Genomic DNA, 17390 nt, shown 5'->3' with positions numbered 1-17390 from the left:
CATATATACAGATGGATCTAAAGCACCCAATACAGGTGCTTCTGCGGCTTCTTTCTTCGTACCCACATGGTCTTACCACCAATCAAAAAGACTAAGTGATAATACTTCAGTTTTCCGGGCTGAGTTGGCTGCAATAGTACTTGCTTTAGAGTGGTTAGAAAATATTAATGTTTATGTAGGAACAGTTATCTTAAGTGACTCACAGAGTGCGCTGTTAGCTATACAAAATATGAAAAACATATCATTTGTAACTGAAATACTAACTTTAACTACCAAACTACAATACCAGGGTAAAGAAATCTTTCTTGAATGGATACCAAGTCATTGTGGTATAAGTGGAAACGAAACAGCAGATTTTCATGCAAAAGCAGCCTTAACGAAGAAAATCGAAATTCAAAATAGTTTAGGTTCCGATGAAGCAAAAACATTGATAACAAAAAAATATACACAGGAATGGCAAAACAGGTGGAAGTATTCCATTTGTAATTTGAGACAGATACAACCACGAGTGAATCTTTCTTACGAATGCCACCTGAACAGATTTGCCGAAAGTTTACTACATAAACTTCGTTTCGGAATAATAGGTCTTAACTTTGATCTTTTCCGATTAAAAATACATCCCACTGGTTTTTGTGATTCCTGCAAAATATTGGAAACTATTGAACATTTTCTCGTGAAATGTCCACGTTATATCATTCAAAGAGCTATGCTACTCACTGAAACAAACTTGACGGAAGCTATAGAGATTCCGTCCCTGTTAAAAAGCACAGACATCGACAAACAAAAATCACTCATACGTTTCGTCCTCAGAACGAAACGAATATATAACAAACAGTAATACATATACCTTTTCCTCAGAGCAGTCTCAATAATACAGTTCGTTGAATTATGAGTAATAAATTAACAATCGTGAAACAATAAACATTATATAACCCCACTTAAAGAATGGCATAAATTATGGTATGTTCGATTTTCTCAAATTTACCTAAAATAAAAAAAATAATAAAAATAAAAAATAATAATATATGTATATGTATGTATATGTATATATATATATATATATATATATGTATGTATATGTGTGTGTGTGTATATATATATATATGTATTGAAGGAAGAATGTCTTATGAATGTAATTGCATGCTTTTCCGGTTAGTTTATTTTGAAATATATATCATAATGCTTTGGGAAACACTGCAATGTACACAGAAAGCCCGGATGCTTTCCTCAATTAATTCTGTAAGTCGGATACTGGGGCCAATGTTTTTTTATGTTGGTCAACGGTTGGAGAGAGTCTCCTTCTCGGCTGATGATTAGTCACAGGTGACTCGAGGAAAACGGCCGATGAAAGCACCATGTCGATCTAGTTCATCAGTTACCCAGCTATTCGAGGAGCAGTTAAAAAATTGAGCTCTTTGTTTTGTTTTGCCAATAATCATATGCCAAGCTTTATGCGGGTTATTCAAACTCATGAAAAAAAAATACAAGAGAGAAGGGGAAAAAGTGGAGGAAGTATTGAGACAGAAGAAAACAGAAAAAAGAAAACTTTTCATGTACAAGTTGCACTGCTCTTGATTACCTTTAATCACATTATGTTTATTTTGCAATTACATCTTTATGTGGTCATGACTAACCAAACATGTATAGCCTTCAGATGATTGCCTTACGGTTTGCTTATCTTTAAATGATGAAAGTATGCATGTTGATATATAGATTATTATAATTTAATTTTTTTTTTTTCCAACTCACCCAAAGTCACATTCCATCCTACAAGGGCTTGTCTCCCAAAGTAGGTAGGATTTAAAGGCGTCTTGTCTCCGGGAAAGATCGAGACTTCACTGACGTTGATGTTCACATCAACGGGACAGACGTATCCCCATACTCCGGTACGGGTGTAGGATTGGAGCTGTGATTTTCCTAATTTCTTTTTCTGTCATCTCCATCCTGCTTGCATACTAGTAGGCCTATATAGCAAATTGTTAGCAATAGCCCTGGTTTTAATTTGTGAGACACACCTACTCGACTTTAAATCCTAGTATCCTATAAAAAAAAAAAAAAAAAAGCATAGAAAAGAAAAAGAAAAAAGAAAGGAAAAAGAAATATTTGAATTTTACTTTTTTCCATTTTAAGAAAACAAACGTTAATAATATGATATATACTATGGCGAAAATAGTCAAATTGACTGGTTGCCAAATAAAAATAAGAACCCCCCCCCCCCCCAATCAGCATTCAAGTTATTACGACTTTCACTCCTTCCCTTTTTCCTTGAACTTTTCTTCTTTATCTATCCCTCTTCTCATGCTTTTGCACGTTCTCTCTAGCCCTTCACCTTCCCTCTATGTTCTCTCATTTTCCATTCTCTTGTATCTTCCTTGCTCTATTTTCTTCCTCTTTAATTCATTCCCACTATTTGTTTTTTTATCATCATACTTTTCTTTCTCCCTCTCCCATTTTCCTTGCTCTCTCGAGTCTCGATATTCTTTCATTGTATCTTTCTATGCTCGATTTCCTTTTTCTTTCTATCTCTCTTCCTCCTTTCATTTTCTTTATTCAACCCAATATTTGTTTTCATCAACTGATATTCTCTGCTTTATTCCTTCCCCATATTTATTTTTCCTCATCCTTTTCACACCCACTACATTACATGTCTCCTTCTTTCTGTGCTCTCGCTCTCTATCCTTTTATCTTCTTTCTCTTTTTCCCCTTCATTTTCCTTTCTTCCTCCCTCTACTCTGTGTCCTCGTGGCTCTCTTCACATTTCATTTTCTCTGACAGAAACTCCCTTTTCTTTTTTTTTTAAACCTCACATTCAATGATTTTACCTGGACCTGGTGGGCGTTTCATAAAGCTGTTCGTAAGATACGTATGACTTTACGCTCGACTGGTGATCCTTTCTTTGCTATGTGTTATTCCTATGTAGTTGAGTTATGACCTAAAAACATGTTCCAGTCATGCGTAAAGTCGTTCGTAACTTTACGAACAGCTTTATGAAACACCCATGGTGTTACAAATTCAATGAATCGTTGCAAAAGATTCAAAACGAACTCAAATAAGCAATTGATATGAAAGTTTTCATACACGATTTTAGATCACTATGCAATTAGAGTTGGAATTGAATCTATTGTAACTTAATTTTTTTTCACCTCTTCAACCTTTCAATGATATCCCTCTCTTTCCGCCTCTTGTCTGTATTCCTTCTATTTCGGCAACACCCCAATCATGTTTACATTCACATTAAACTAATCTACACACATTCGTTAATATATTTCTTACTTTATTATATACATGACGAACATCGAGATAACACCCAGAAGCAAATAATAATCTCAGAAATTGAACCTGACAATGTTTGTGCAGAAACAAGCAAACCATAATGTATTATGATAGCCATCCATATAGGTCACTAATTCACTGAAAATTGGAGACCACCACACCATCCTACATGCAGGTTATAAGAAACACTCCTTGTGGAGTTAGATGATGCATGCATTTCAATTCTGAATGATATTCATTATTTTACTATTAGGTAGGTTTCGCATTTACTATGGGGAAACTGCAATGGATCTATTCCTTTGAAAATACAATTTAAATCACAATGGAGAGCTGAGAGGCTTTTGTCGTAAGTTGGTGGACTGGGACAGCAGATCATCCGGAGATATGCATCGGACGAACAATTGCAAATATGTCATTGTCCAGAGTCAAGAGATTCTGATACTGTCCCGTTCCACCAATTTCGACAAAGCCTCTCAGATCTCCACTGTGATTCGACTTGCATTTTCAAAGGAATTGGTGCGTTGTAGAGTTTCCCCGAAGTAAATGCGAAAAGTCTTAAATATGACTGTCCTCAAAACAAAATGGGCAGTAGTTGCTGAAAAAAACGTAAAAATGAAGAAAAAGGTGCATCAAAGGGAGTGCTTGTACAATTAATGAAAAAACAGGATATTCCAGTTTGACCCAGGTTACGTTAATTGACCAAACATCCTTGTTTGCAGCTAAAATTCATTCAGCCAACGAAGAAAGTATCAATTGTGTTGTACTATAGGCCTACATGTATTTCCCTTGGCAACCAATGTTCATGTTTCTTGAACATGAAACCACTTTGCATTTTTGTAACAACAAACAATTCTATAATAATCTGAAAAAGGGAAAGTGCTTCCAATTTTATTAATATCACTAAAAGATCCAACAGAACGTGAAAATGCACCACAATTTTGCAACAGGCCTGTCTAGATATAAGTCATTACCAATGAGTCACAATTTTTCCAAAGAGCATGTACTTAACCTTATAAGTCTACACTGATAATATGTTTCATTGCACTTAACTTTTGTCTAGCAAGAATACCACTTAGCCAATAACATGCTTATTCAAGTCTACAGTTGTAAAAAATAGTTTAACACACTTTTTGATTTCTAAGAAACAGAAAATGAGGCATCCAGCTTTGATTTATTTTCTTTTTCAAATTACTCAGAAACCCGAGCATCACTTTTATACATAACATTCCATAAAAAGAGAGAAATAATAATAGCATGAATGAGTTCTCCCAAAAAGAAGAAATTCGTATGATCTCATACTGACAATGCCCAGAATAATCTGGTACTGTAGTATTGCACAGATTTGGACCAAACATTTATCAGTATTTACATGTACCATAATTTCCCATTATTTACTAGAAAATTGTCCACTACGGTTCACATAAATGTAGGATGCTATTAGGGTTGTTATTTTTTCCTCCTTATAAAAACTGACACCATTATTGACTTAAAAGTGGCTAGAATTCCTTCCAAAATTTGGGAAACTTGTATTGGAATTGTGTCAATGCCCTGTAAAACTTTGCTGTGTAACAGAAAAGGTAAATGTACAATCAGTTATAAACTTAAGCACAAATTGGGATGTGCATGCAACTGGCAAAACATGTAGAAAGTGTAACAATTTTAAATGATATAAGTTTTTCTTTTTCTATTACACCAACGTGTGCATTTTTTAATCTATGGTAATGCCAGCTATTACTGGTTTTACTGCAAACTGAAAAAGTCGACTGTTTTCATTGCATAAAAATAAAATACACAAAATATAATGAAGGATTATTGATAATGATAATATAAAAACATAGGTTCTAAGCATTCTCTTCCTTGGGATCCTGCTTCACCCTGTAGTCCTGGAGCGCCGCCTTGATAGCATCCTCTGCCAGCACTACAGTGTGGGAAGAAAATAAGATTTGAAATTAAGTTATCAATAGGTGTATTATAAACAGGGTTGAATCTTCTTAACAAATGTAATTTGTCATAAAAAAACATTAAAGCTACAGAATATCTTGTGACTGTCTACTGTGATTTTTTTTACCTGATTGCTCAGAAAGCATGAGTGCTTGTAAGCAAGCAACCAGAGGACCGACGAAGGACCTGGTACTGAGGATTAATGCCTTACCAAAGGGCACTAGCGCACCAAGTGGGAATCAAACCCGGGTCACCGGAATACACTACCGACTGAGCTCCATTATGTGCAATATGAATGTTAATAATATTATAGTACATATCCACAAACATCCTCTGTCAGCACTATGGTGTATTAAATAAAGAGGTAAATCAAATTATCGATCGGTTCATAATTACAGGCTATGCCCCTTCCAAACGAATACAAATTAGTAAAGAGCCACAGAAAATATACAGTATGTCGTAGTAAAAATAATATGATATAATCTTAATAATCAGAATCCATAACAAGCATCCTCTGCCAGCACTACAGTGTATTGAGAAAAGAAGTTTTTTTCTAAAAAATCAAATTATCAATACTATTGATTAATTATGAACAGGCTTTACCTCTTCCGAACAAATACAAAGTTGTCATTACAGCAGCAGAATATGTTTAATAGGAATACTATTAAAAAAATTTCAAAATCCGTAAAAGCATCCTCTGCCAGCGATACAGTGTACAAAGAATAAAAGTTTTTAAAACTATTATCAATTGGTTCATTATGTACAGGCTTTATTGCCCTTTCTGTTAACAAACATCGATTCATGATATTTATCAGCCGATGCAATTATTTTACGATTCATGAATTTATCGGCCGATGCAAGTACTTTTTAAATCTAAATTGGCACTGCTCATGATATTGTCGCCCTCTACACGCAGCTTTGTATCTAGGCTCCGATAACAAAGACGTCAGGATAGCGAAAATAAAAGACTATGAGAAAACGCTCCTGTACTTTTAATATTTTCATGAAGTGTAATTTAACTTTAAAAAAGATCGGATTTTGGCCATAAGTTGCAACCCAAGATTGTACCCCATTTACATAAGTTTGGGCTCAAAACCCTAAAGAAAACAAGTATTTTGGAGCAACATTATTGTTGCCAAAATACTTGGTTTGTGAAGTGCAATGGCATTCTGTCCCTGGCCCCGTGGAGAGTAAGCACATTTTAGTGAATGATTTTTACTCTCTAGGAGCCTCCTGGCTAAGGTGATGGAGCTTGCTTTTCTTTTTTACAATGTTACTTGAAAATAAAAGTTATTAAGTATGACTACTTACTTGAACAATGTAACTTGACTGGAGGAAGACTCAACTCTTTGGCGATGTCTGTGTTCTTGATATTCTTTGCCTCATCAACCTTAAAAGAAACAACAAAAACAAAATGAATCTTTCATTAATAACTCCTTTTCAATTCCATTTATATGGTAAGCTGAAATTTCAAACTTGGATTTACATTACATGTTGTCTATCTGATACTTGGCTCTTTCATCATGTACCCTAATTCTCCCGGGGGGGGGGGGGGCATAATGGCCATAATGGCCCCCCCCTCAACAATTTTCGCGATATATCTGCTGCGCGAAATTTTTTCACCTCGCAGCTCACTGACTTTTTACATTCAAGTCTCGCGCAAATTTTGAGACCAAAGTTGTGACGCCCGGGTACGCGGTTACGACATTACGCAACATTATGCAAGTGCATGTCAGACCCAAAATTGCTCATAAACGTGATTTCATGTACAAATCCAATGCAAATTGCGTATTTAGCCAAAATTCATAAATGTATCATTATTTCTACTTTTACTGATTAAACTTAATTAATTTTGCCTTGTTTATGATCAGAATTATGTCTGGAACAATTTCCATTGAAAAAACAATAAAAAACAAAAAGTAAACAAACAAAGAAATAAGAAATTCATAAATCAATTAAAATACATAAGAAATTTATTTCCAAACCAAAGTTTTTTTGAATTACGATTGTTAAGAATGCTACAAAGAAAATTTTTACCAAAAATTAGCATTCTAGGAGCTTTATTTAGTGAATTAGAGCAAAAAGTATGATTTATGCATAAATTAGCATAATTAATTCATATAAAATAAAATCTCATTATTTTGGAAAATTTTACCATACAGCCTTGTAGATTACATCGCACACTACCAGCATGCAAATTTTTGCGTCGCTCGCGCGATCGGCGGCCGAGATCTTAAGGGGGGGCCATAATGCCCCCCCCCCGGGAATGACAAAATCAAAATACCCCGGGAGATTTAGGGTTAATGATCAAGAGAACTATTTCAATAATTATTCCCATTCAATTTTGACAGAATTTACTGATTAATGAGCTGATAATTTGAACTTGAACTTTTAGAAATTTGTAACAATTGGTTATCCATAGTTAATCACTATCTTTGCTTAGTTCATTTATCATGTTTTAATGATGAAGATAACTATTTCGCTAATTCTTCCCAGTCAGTTTTGAATGACTTTAGTGTCAAATGAGCTGATAAATTAAACCTTCAATTATAACTTTGTCCCTATTGGCGATCCACAGTTAAACCACAACTCTGCACCCGAGTTTAAATTACACCCAAATTCAGAATACGGACCATTCGATCTATGATCATCTATCATGAGCAATTCTCATCAACATGTAGGATGTGAACAGAGTATTTACCGATCTTCCTTTGATCCATTCAGTGGCTAATGAACTTGATGCTATTGCTGACCCACAACCAAATGTCTTAAACTTAGCATCTACTATCTTTCCATCATCATCAACCTTGATCTGTATAAAGAGAGAAATTGAGGGAAAAAGCATGGGGGGGAATGAAGGGAGTGGAAGTGAGGGGAAGGAGGAGAGGGTGGAGGGGAGTGGGAGAGAAAGAGTAAGAAAAAAGAAAGCAAGAAGATTGAGAGAGATTACGATATCTTTTTCTTTCTAAAAGATTATTAAGAGCAAGTGAGTACACAACTTTGACAAGGTATGGAGAGTAATCTGCCTTTGTTCCTCAAATTGGCACGGTGTTGCCGATTTAAAGTCAGTGCTGATAATGCAAAGTCATTTGTGGCTTGTGAGCACTGAAGATAAAGAAAAGTACTTTCTAAATTCTAAATCAATATAACAACAACCTGAATAAATGAATGAAAAATGCTTTGCAAAATTAATTGTTGATATTCCTTTAATACTTCTGTCTCCCTTTCTTCTCATTACATTATCTCCTTTTTTCTGGGGGGGGGAACTTTTTCATTACAGGGTTATATAAATTTACACGGTGATACGCTGGTACTTTGCCAAGTGAAGAAACAAACTCCCTTATTATTCTCTCATTCTTTCCACTTCTTCTTTTTTTTCCCCATTAAAGAGCTCCCTACCTCCTTGGTTTTTTGCCATCCCATTCATGTATCATCCCCCGTTTATCTACAATAAAATGTGCCTACCCCCTGGAATGGTAAAAAATATCATTGTTGTTCAAACATGCACATGTACTAAGTCTCATATCTCTTTCTCATGCAGGTATCACAGTAGGCTTTCTTCATATTCATAATGCCTTACGATCTCACATGGAGTCCCAATTCCCTGCTTTAAATCTCAGGCATCGGCCATCTTTGAACTTGGCATCTCTTGATGTTGTCATTAACAGTTGAACCATATTTTTTTCATTAATGTTACTTAACCTTATATTTTGATTTAAAAAAAAGTCAGTCACATGAATCAACAGGAATGGCTTTCTATTAAAATCAAAGCTTACCTGTAGTTTCATGACGTCTCCACAAGCTGGCGCACCAACCAACCCTGTGCCAACATTCTTGTCATTCTTGTCCATTGCTCCAACATTCCTTGGGTTCTCATAGTGATCTATCACCTAAGAATACAAAGATAAATAGGAGATGAGATCAGTTTGACCAAAACAGATACAAGGGCTTCATGATACTTGCGCACATTTCTTGCACTGTGCGATTGACAAACAAGTACCAGATACTTTTGAGAGTAGCCTTGCATTAATTAGTTAGCAATTTTACCTTACCCCCCCCCTTCCCACACATACCCAATCTAACTTTTCGTTGGGCATAATTTTGTTGGTGCACTGTAGTTGAAAATTGATTTCAGAAATGGTAACCCTGGCAACAAGTGACCATCATGACCCTGATTAAAGTGCCAAAATGATTCTAATAGGGAATACAGAGATATTGAATTTAACAAAACAAGAATAGCATTAGCAGGAATTGCCGTGAAATAGGAAACCACTGTTCACTTCCTACAGTAGCACGTAATTCAGCCAACGCATTTTGGTGTTAACCACATATCCAACACCTCTTTTGAAAGTGACCACCTTGCACGCATTATTAGATTACCCAGTATTGCGATCACGAGGGAGAGTATATGAAGTGTCCATACATAGAAACGATAAGAATTGGATTTATGAAAGAAAAATAGGAATGAAAAGGTAGGAAACTTCATAGAATTTATCAACTGTTTTGACCAAACCTAATCCCACTGCAAATAGCTCTTCATACCAAGAAATCAGATAGGAAAAGGCTTGAGAAAAAATATCCGTTGTCAGCCGTCGATTCATGTGCCGAAGCTTGCGATCAAAGTACATGTATCTAGACAATGAACCAGCATGATAAAATCATAGAACTTATTGGAAAGAGTCAAAATATTTTGCTAGCGGGACAAAGAATCGGCTGTAAAATCAGTTTATGGCTGGCGGTCCTCCTAAAATTGGTTGGAGATATCTACTTGCATAGAATCTGAGTCGTTGATCTAAACCTGGGATTCTGATCTGCTCAATTCTCTGCACCAATGAGACAAAACCTAGGTAAACCTGATAAATATTTTCGCAGATATGATGCTTAGAAAATTAGGTGATCGATAAGGGATAGGTCCAACCAAACACAGCTCAAGCATGCGAAATGCCAAGTTCAAAGACCAGCTTTGCGTGAGATTTTCTGTGGATCTGAGTGAGATCACAGACATTGTGTACTTGTAATGTATATGGGGATAGGCTGTGATAGTTGCGTGAGACAGAGATTTGAGGGGATGAACCCGAGTCCAAAATGCTTGAGTCTCAAGCATAATGCGTGAGACTTGGTAGCTCTGCATGCGTATTGACAAGTACTTCCCTAAATAAATTGCTCAAGTTAACTACTATTTGGCCGAATAGTATTCCATGTCACTGTCTAGATGTCGGCTCTTTACACTATCCCACATGTCTTTGGATCTATCTGTGTTGCCACCTGGATGGAAACATTACATGTGCTATGCACAGAAAACACAGGCACAATGCATGAGCTTTCATGGGATTGTATGACATTCCTATGCCTAATAATATAGATTCAAACTATTGTATTAAACTAGTTACTAAGCGATATGAAGCCAGTCAAGCCACTTTCCCTTTTTTTCATCCTTGTGATTTCTCCAAATTATTTTTCTTGATGTTCATGAGGGCCGTACATGTCTGAAGAGATACATGTATAGGAATTTTTCGCCCAAAGAGGGTGTGCCATTTACATGGGAAAGACTAGGAACTCAAATATTTTACACACAAAAGTGTTATTCGAGTCAGCGCAGTGTTCAGTATTTTTATTGTATAGTCTCTGGTATACCGTTTGTTGACAAACTAGCATAGGCTTGTATAGACCAAAAGCTTCGGTCTCTGTTATGTTGGTTGTTCAGCTGAACTCCGTTGGCTTCACTCACCAAATACAGAGACCGAAGTTCTAGCGCGATCTGTACAGGGGACTCAATGGCCATATGTTTATGTACTTAAGATCGGATAAAATGGGGAAGTGAATTCGCGCGACAGCCGAGGTAAGTCACTGTCTTTGTTCCTTTTAACTTGATTTTTTCTCTGTTTTTTGGCACTTAATGCCAAGAGGGAATATTAATTTGCATTTTGGTCCCGTTCATTTTCAAAATTATTATTCATTAAAGACAAAAATTGAAGAGCCCCGACGGGGGGATTTTGCATTGCAAGTCCCCTAATGGTGGTGGCTGCACGATAGCGAGCCGTCTGTGTATGAGGAGAAATTAAACAAAAAAAATAATGTTAAAAAACTCCTCGAAACTGACGGCTGCCAGCTGTCTAAGGCTTGTACTACTTGTTTTGTTTTAAGGAACGTAAAATTTTCATTTTTTTCTCAATTTGTTGTCGCTTTAAATGATTTCCCAAAAGGCCACTTTCCAGGCCAAGGTGAGCGATTTTGCTCCTTTCATGTAGGTATGTTGCAAAAAAATAAATCTCAGAAATAAGATGTTTTCTTCATGGCATCATTTAGAGCTCATCAAGACTTTTAATTTAACACCTCATTTATCTCAATAGCCCCAGAAATAAGAAAGTTATTGTAGTTTTAAGGTCATATAAATCGCCTATTAAATTCTTATGTATTCCTTTGTTTTTTAAGCCAAAAGTTGTGATCTTAACTGGGACCAAGGTGCACTAATAGAAAACAGCAATGCGCATGCAATTTGAATATGGAAGTGCCCCAAAACACTCCCAAAAATAAAAGACGCTGCCGAAACAGGGACATAAAAAAAGTAGATTTCATTAAAATTTCACCACAATATAGTTAAAATGTTGCTCTATCGGTATGAATACCTTTTAAAGTGGTATGAAACCTGTAAAAAATAGCAAGAGGTTGAAAGCAAGGCCAAAGTTCTAGTAGCACACAGAGTCCCAAGATCGCCGAATGATTTTTTTTTTCAAGTCTAGAGAGCTGCTATAAACATTCAACTACAGGTACGTAAAAACAATTATCACCCGTATCAGACATCTGAGCTGGTCATTTACAAAACCGTATTGCCCTACATTTTCTGAATATCGGGAAGGGTAGGTATATTGTTTGTATTTTCCTCGGTCTCAGTGCGCGTATTTACTTTGCATGCAGAGACGAAGCAAAATATACCTTTGTATTTTCCCTGGTCTCACATCCGGGAATTTGTGGATGCGTATAAAGAGATACGCTTCATAAGGATCCGCCCACCAACAATATACGTCATAATAAAGACAACGCTGAATCCGAGCGCTTGCAAGTACGTCATAATGGTAAAGTGCAGAGCCTAGACCGATATTAACATGACACAACAGAACTCTATTTTTAAAAGAAATATCCCCATTATCATGATTTTTGCTCTAGATATCTGATTTGGATGATAATAAAAATATTGACTGGCTCTTCTTTCGGGGAACATCAAATATATTGCCCTTAAATGACCCATATTGCCCTCGTCTAAAGACTCGGGCCAATATGATTCATTTGCTGGCAATATATTTGATGTTCCCCTCAAGGCCAGTCAATATTATATAATGATGCCATGGGCAATAACCTTTCCTTGCACATGCAAATACAATGCAAAGCACTGCCCCCACAATCGCCCTGCAAATCAAGCCAGCACACTCATTGCCTCATTTAGAAAGCACCTTGAGGGCGCTTTTGCAACATACCTATTTCATGAGCTTTATAAAAAAAATATTCAAACTTTGAAAATGGAAGCTTTTCAGCAGAAATGGGTTTCCGCTAACATTATTCGTGTTGTAAAGAGATTGTTATAAACTCTAAAATCCATTACCTAAACACGTTCGTTGTGCGAGGTTACCTCGCAGTATGTGTAAGTTGGTCATATGATTATTTTTTGCAGGCTCGCACAGGACACTAAAGCCTGGGCGGAGGATGGAGAATATATCTTATGTAAGAAACGGTTATTTATTATAATTATTTGAAGGAAAAATAAAGGTAATTCAGACATAAAGCTTTTCCATTATTTACAGAATTGTGTTAAGGCCCTTTCTAATGGAAACCATGGTTTGCTGCAACTGTACACAGTTGACCGGAAACTGCCGTCTGGTTTTACCAAATGCAACCTAACACAAACTCAGCTCAGCTCCGCGCTCTCACTCGGCTCTGCACATGCACAGTAAGCTGTAAGTGTAAGGCAGCTTTCTCAATCTCATTCTCGTTATCTTCTCATAGTCATTATTTTCTGGTCGCCACAAAAAGATGTACTCACATTTTTATGATACGAAGCTGACGCAGGAACCGGTTGAATTAACTTTGTTGCCAGTAGAGGCCGCAAAGTCTTCCCAAGTAGTCTAGCATTGCTTGAAATCGGCATTTTGATGTCACAAAATTGTAGTTGTCGCAGTCAGATTAGGCGAAAACAGCACATTGCGTAAGCTGTTGTTTATCATTATCACGTGACACATTTCACGTCACATGGGTAAATAAAGATCCCTCCTTTCTATCTCTCCCCCCGTCTCTCACTCCCTTAATTTCATGTTATCATAGACCAAATACACCATAATAGATTTCATAAAGACAGAGAGAAATCAAACTATATTTGAATGTACTAATAAATAAATAAATATAGATAGAGATAGGTAGATAGATAGATAAATAGAATAAATATACCCAGAAGGAAAAACCAGTTAGACCAGTAATTTTTTTACTGGTTTCCAGTATATTTTTACTGGGCCAGTTGATTTTTAACTGGACCAGTAAAAATCAACTGGAGACCAGTTCTAACAATTGCATTCCAGTTGAAGCAATTAGTAATACCAGTTAAATTGTTTTTCATTAAACTGGTGTTACTGGTCCAATAAATGGTTTCCAGTAGATTTTTACTGGTTTCCAGAAAATGTTTACTGGGCCAGTTGATTTTTAACTGGACCAGTAAAAATGAACTGGTGACCAATTCAAACAATTGCATTCTGGTTACTGGTCCAATAAATAATGACTTTCAAGCCAGATCATTTAAAAAAAATTATGAAAAATGAATCTTACAATTCAGAGAAAGTTATTATCGTTATCATATTGTTATCATCATTGCTCTTATGATTATCACAATTATTATTATAATCATTCTTGTAATCATTCTTATTACTGTTATTATTGTTGATATTGTAATTATTATTATTAATATTATCATAATTATCAATTATTGATATTATCATTAAAATAATTATTTCCTCTAATTATGATTAAGATCAAAGCAAGATGTATTCCTCTGATATATAGTAACCTGGTCTAAAGTAATTCAATGTCTGAAATTAAACTGGTCAAGACCAGTAATACCAGTAATTCTGATGATGCTGATCACGTGGTTTACCTCATTTGCATATTTCCTGTTTTTTAAAGAAAAATCAGGATTTATAATGGAATATCTTTGCAATAGCACTCATTGTTTTTTGAAAACCTTCAAAAATAATTGTGTGAACTAATTTACAATGAAAATGTGTAATTTTATACATCACATTCAAAATAACAGCAGAAAGATTAATTTACTAACCATCTTTTCCATCACATTTCACTGGCCATGGTATATAACAAACCAAATGCATGTATTAAACTGAGCCAGTAAGACCAGTACGAGGACCAGTTCGACCAGTTTGAGGACAAGTGAGACCAGTAATAACCACCAGAAACAAGACCAGTATAAATTTCCATTATTCAAGACCAGTTTACTTTTTAACTGGACCAGTATGACCAGTTAGACCAGTAAACCGATGTTCCAATTTTTCAGAGTTACCAGTTAAAATTATACTGGTCTAACTGGTCCAGTGGAACTGGTTTTTCCTTCTTGGTATAAAAGAATGAAAGGAAAGAATGAACGAGACAATAAAGATGATCAGGTTAAATGCATAAATTACTTCATGAAATATAGAGATACATAGATAGACAGACAGACAGACATGACAGACAGACAGACAGACAGGCAGACAGACAGACAGACAGACAGATAGATAGATAGATGAAGAAAAATGAACAGTAAGGCAAAACTTCCAATAGGCCCTATATATTTATGCCAATTTTTTTTCCTGTCAAGAATTTGTAATTTTTATTATACATAATAGTTGCAAATAAATTGAAATTGAAAGTGGCGAACACGTTTTTCTTCTTTTTCATGTAGGGCCACTCTACAGTTGTAATACACTGGAATTTCTTTATTAGTTTCATTTTATCAATTACAAATTAAGACTTCATATTTCTTTTAGATCATGCAGACCTAACAGAGCAGGTTCCCTCATATTTCACCCTATTTTGAATTGTCATTGATTTCAATCGCTGTATTATTTAACTTGGATGAATGATGGCCGGCATGCTCATTTCATACGATGTTAATATTTAATTCGTCGGATGTTATATTGTTTTTGCATTATGCGTTCATAATTGTGTGAAATATGGGAAATAAAGTCAGTGCCAATCATTGTGACCAGCTACTCGTACGTTTAATATAGGGGGGGGGGAGGTGGGTCCTTCATATTTTTTTTCTAGTTTTTAATTCATTTTTTAATGATTCTGTATAACAGATCACAGATAACATAGGGCCTATAATTGAGAAAAAAGAAATGAGAGAAAAAAATGATAGAGCAGCATACATTAATAATTGTCATCATTTGGAAACAATAGGCATATCAATTATTACAAATTATTGATATTATATAGTTAATGTAGTCACTTTGTCTTTCCTACGTATTCCTCGTCCCTATTATAATATTAAAGGGGAAGTTCCCCCTGACAAAAAGTTTATTGTTAAAATAGCCTAGAAAAAAAATAAAAAAATATTGCCGATGAAAAATTCGATCTGTGTTGAATTTAATTGTAGAAATGTGCAAGATTGCAACATCAGTGACCCTGAGTGCAAACAGCTGACTGTGTTACAACTTAGGGGTGATACATTTTCACAATAGGGGTGATCAAACTCACTGGAGGGACTTTAATTCACTTATAACAAAGAAATGTGTACTACAGTACTCCTGTTGAATGTTCTGATGAAAATTATATGAGTTTCACATTCATTTGAACGGGACAAGCCTTATTGTATATATCGAGTGCATTATGCATAAATCATACTACCATTGCGACCCCTGCCTGGCCGATGGTTCAGGCATGACGATCCTGAGTGACGTCACCGATAGAGACCTCAAATGCCAGGAGAGCCTATTCGACAACTAACTTCATCTAAAAAACACGTATTGAAGATAACATCCAATGGGGAAATGGCTTTCATTTTCATAAAATATACATTCCATTCTTTAATAAATCTTTCACCCCGTCGTTAACTGCCCATTCATTCTCGAGCAATGGGGGAATGAATACAGAGTGTCTCAAAATTTGTGTGAAAAAAGGTGCATTTTCCATAGAACTTCTGCCAAAAAGCAATGCGTAAGGGAAAGATTAGCCCCAAAACACGAATAGATGAGTTAATCAAATGGGATGAATCATAAAAATCAGTGAAATATAGTTTCTCCTGTACTCATTACTGAATACCCCGACTTGATACGATTAATTTTTCCCCCTCTCCATCAACTTTTAAGAAAAAGGGTGCATATTTTCATAAAAATATCATGTGTTATATCGACGGACGCCCGTGCGTACGAGCAGGAGGAAGTCAAATGTCTCATATTTTTCATAATAGAATACTACTACATTCATAATGGAATACAAGTAATAATAATAATTACTAGAAGTAGTACATGTAGTAGTAGTAGAAGTAGTAGAAGTAGTAGTAGTAGTAGTAGTAGTAGTAGCAGTAGTAACAGTAGTAGTTGTAGTAGTAGTAGTTGAAGTAGTATACTACTACTAGTACTACTACCACTACTACAACAAATAATGATAGTAATAATAATGATGATGATAATAATAATAATGAGGATGATATTAATCGTCAAGATGGTGGTAGTGATTTTTATCGTATTTACGCTTGATGACAATTAAAAGTGGTTTTCATATTTCTTGATTGCTTTAGAAGAAAACTAGTCCTTTTTGAAACTGTTACAAACAGATAAGCGGAGAAAGAAAACAAAAACCAGTATCAAACAGAATAACATGTTCATGTCTCTGTATTGATATCATATTTTTCTTAAGTTCAAAATTCCTTTATACGTTACTTCTTCTGCATGCAATCAAGCAAAATGCGGTTTGCCCCATTTATTTTAACAACCTTTGGCATATATATCAATTCATTTTTCATAGTTTTCCTATTTTGGTTAATGATGTAAAATTGGAGAACACACGAAGTTGGTGAGAAGTACTGAGTGTAAGAGTGAAAACCGATAAGAGTCCTGAAAATGATTAATTTCCAGGTCAACATTTTTTTTTTTTTTTTTTTTTTTTAGCTCGATTGAGCTTTGCGCACGCATTATTGACAG

The 17390-nt window shown here is 35.4% G+C and overlaps 1 protein-coding gene across 2 annotated transcripts; it reads right to left on the bottom strand.

Annotated features, from left to right (window-relative positions):
• Positions 1 to 3429: 3429 nt before the first annotated feature.
• Positions 3430 to 13434, bottom strand: LOC121414443 (iron-sulfur cluster assembly scaffold protein IscU-like). Of its 2 annotated transcripts, none has more exons than XM_041607618.1 (5): positions 13250 to 13431; positions 8991 to 9104; positions 7916 to 8026; positions 6526 to 6604; positions 3430 to 5191 (listed from the first exon to the last, which is right to left on the bottom strand). In XM_041607618.1, the coding sequence occupies exons 1-5, from the start codon at positions 13352 to 13354 to the stop codon at positions 5115 to 5117; spliced, it is 486 nt and encodes a 161-aa protein (XP_041463552.1). In that variant the 5' UTR covers positions 13355 to 13431; the 3' UTR covers positions 3430 to 5114. The 2 variants fall into 2 exon arrangements, with proteins under 2 accessions (XP_041463552.1, XP_041463554.1); XM_041607620.1 differs by lacking the exon at positions 3430 to 5191 and adding an exon at positions 5691 to 5737 and having other exon boundaries at positions 13250 to 13434.
• Between the last annotated feature and the right edge of the window lie 3956 nt (positions 13435 to 17390).

This window comes from Lytechinus variegatus, chromosome 4 (assembly GCF_018143015.1).
Source record: "Lytechinus variegatus isolate NC3 chromosome 4, Lvar_3.0, whole genome shotgun sequence".
Classification (NCBI taxonomy): domain Eukaryota; kingdom Metazoa; phylum Echinodermata; class Echinoidea; order Temnopleuroida; family Toxopneustidae; genus Lytechinus; species Lytechinus variegatus.
This window is presented reverse-complemented; position numbering and strand designations above follow the sequence as displayed.

Coding starts and splice junctions, on each gene's coding strand:
- LOC121414443 (XM_041607618.1), bottom strand. CDS start 13,354: ATGCCGATTTCAAGCAATGCTAGACTACTTGGGAAGACTTTGCGGCCT. Junction 9,105..13,249: donor CAGCTTCGTATCATAAAAAT/GTGAGTACATCT, acceptor TTGTATTCTTAG/GTGATAGATCACTATGAGAA. Junction 5,192..6,525: donor AGTCAAGTTACATTGTTCAA/GTAAGTAGTCAT, acceptor CCCACACTGTAG/TGCTGGCAGAGGATGCTATC.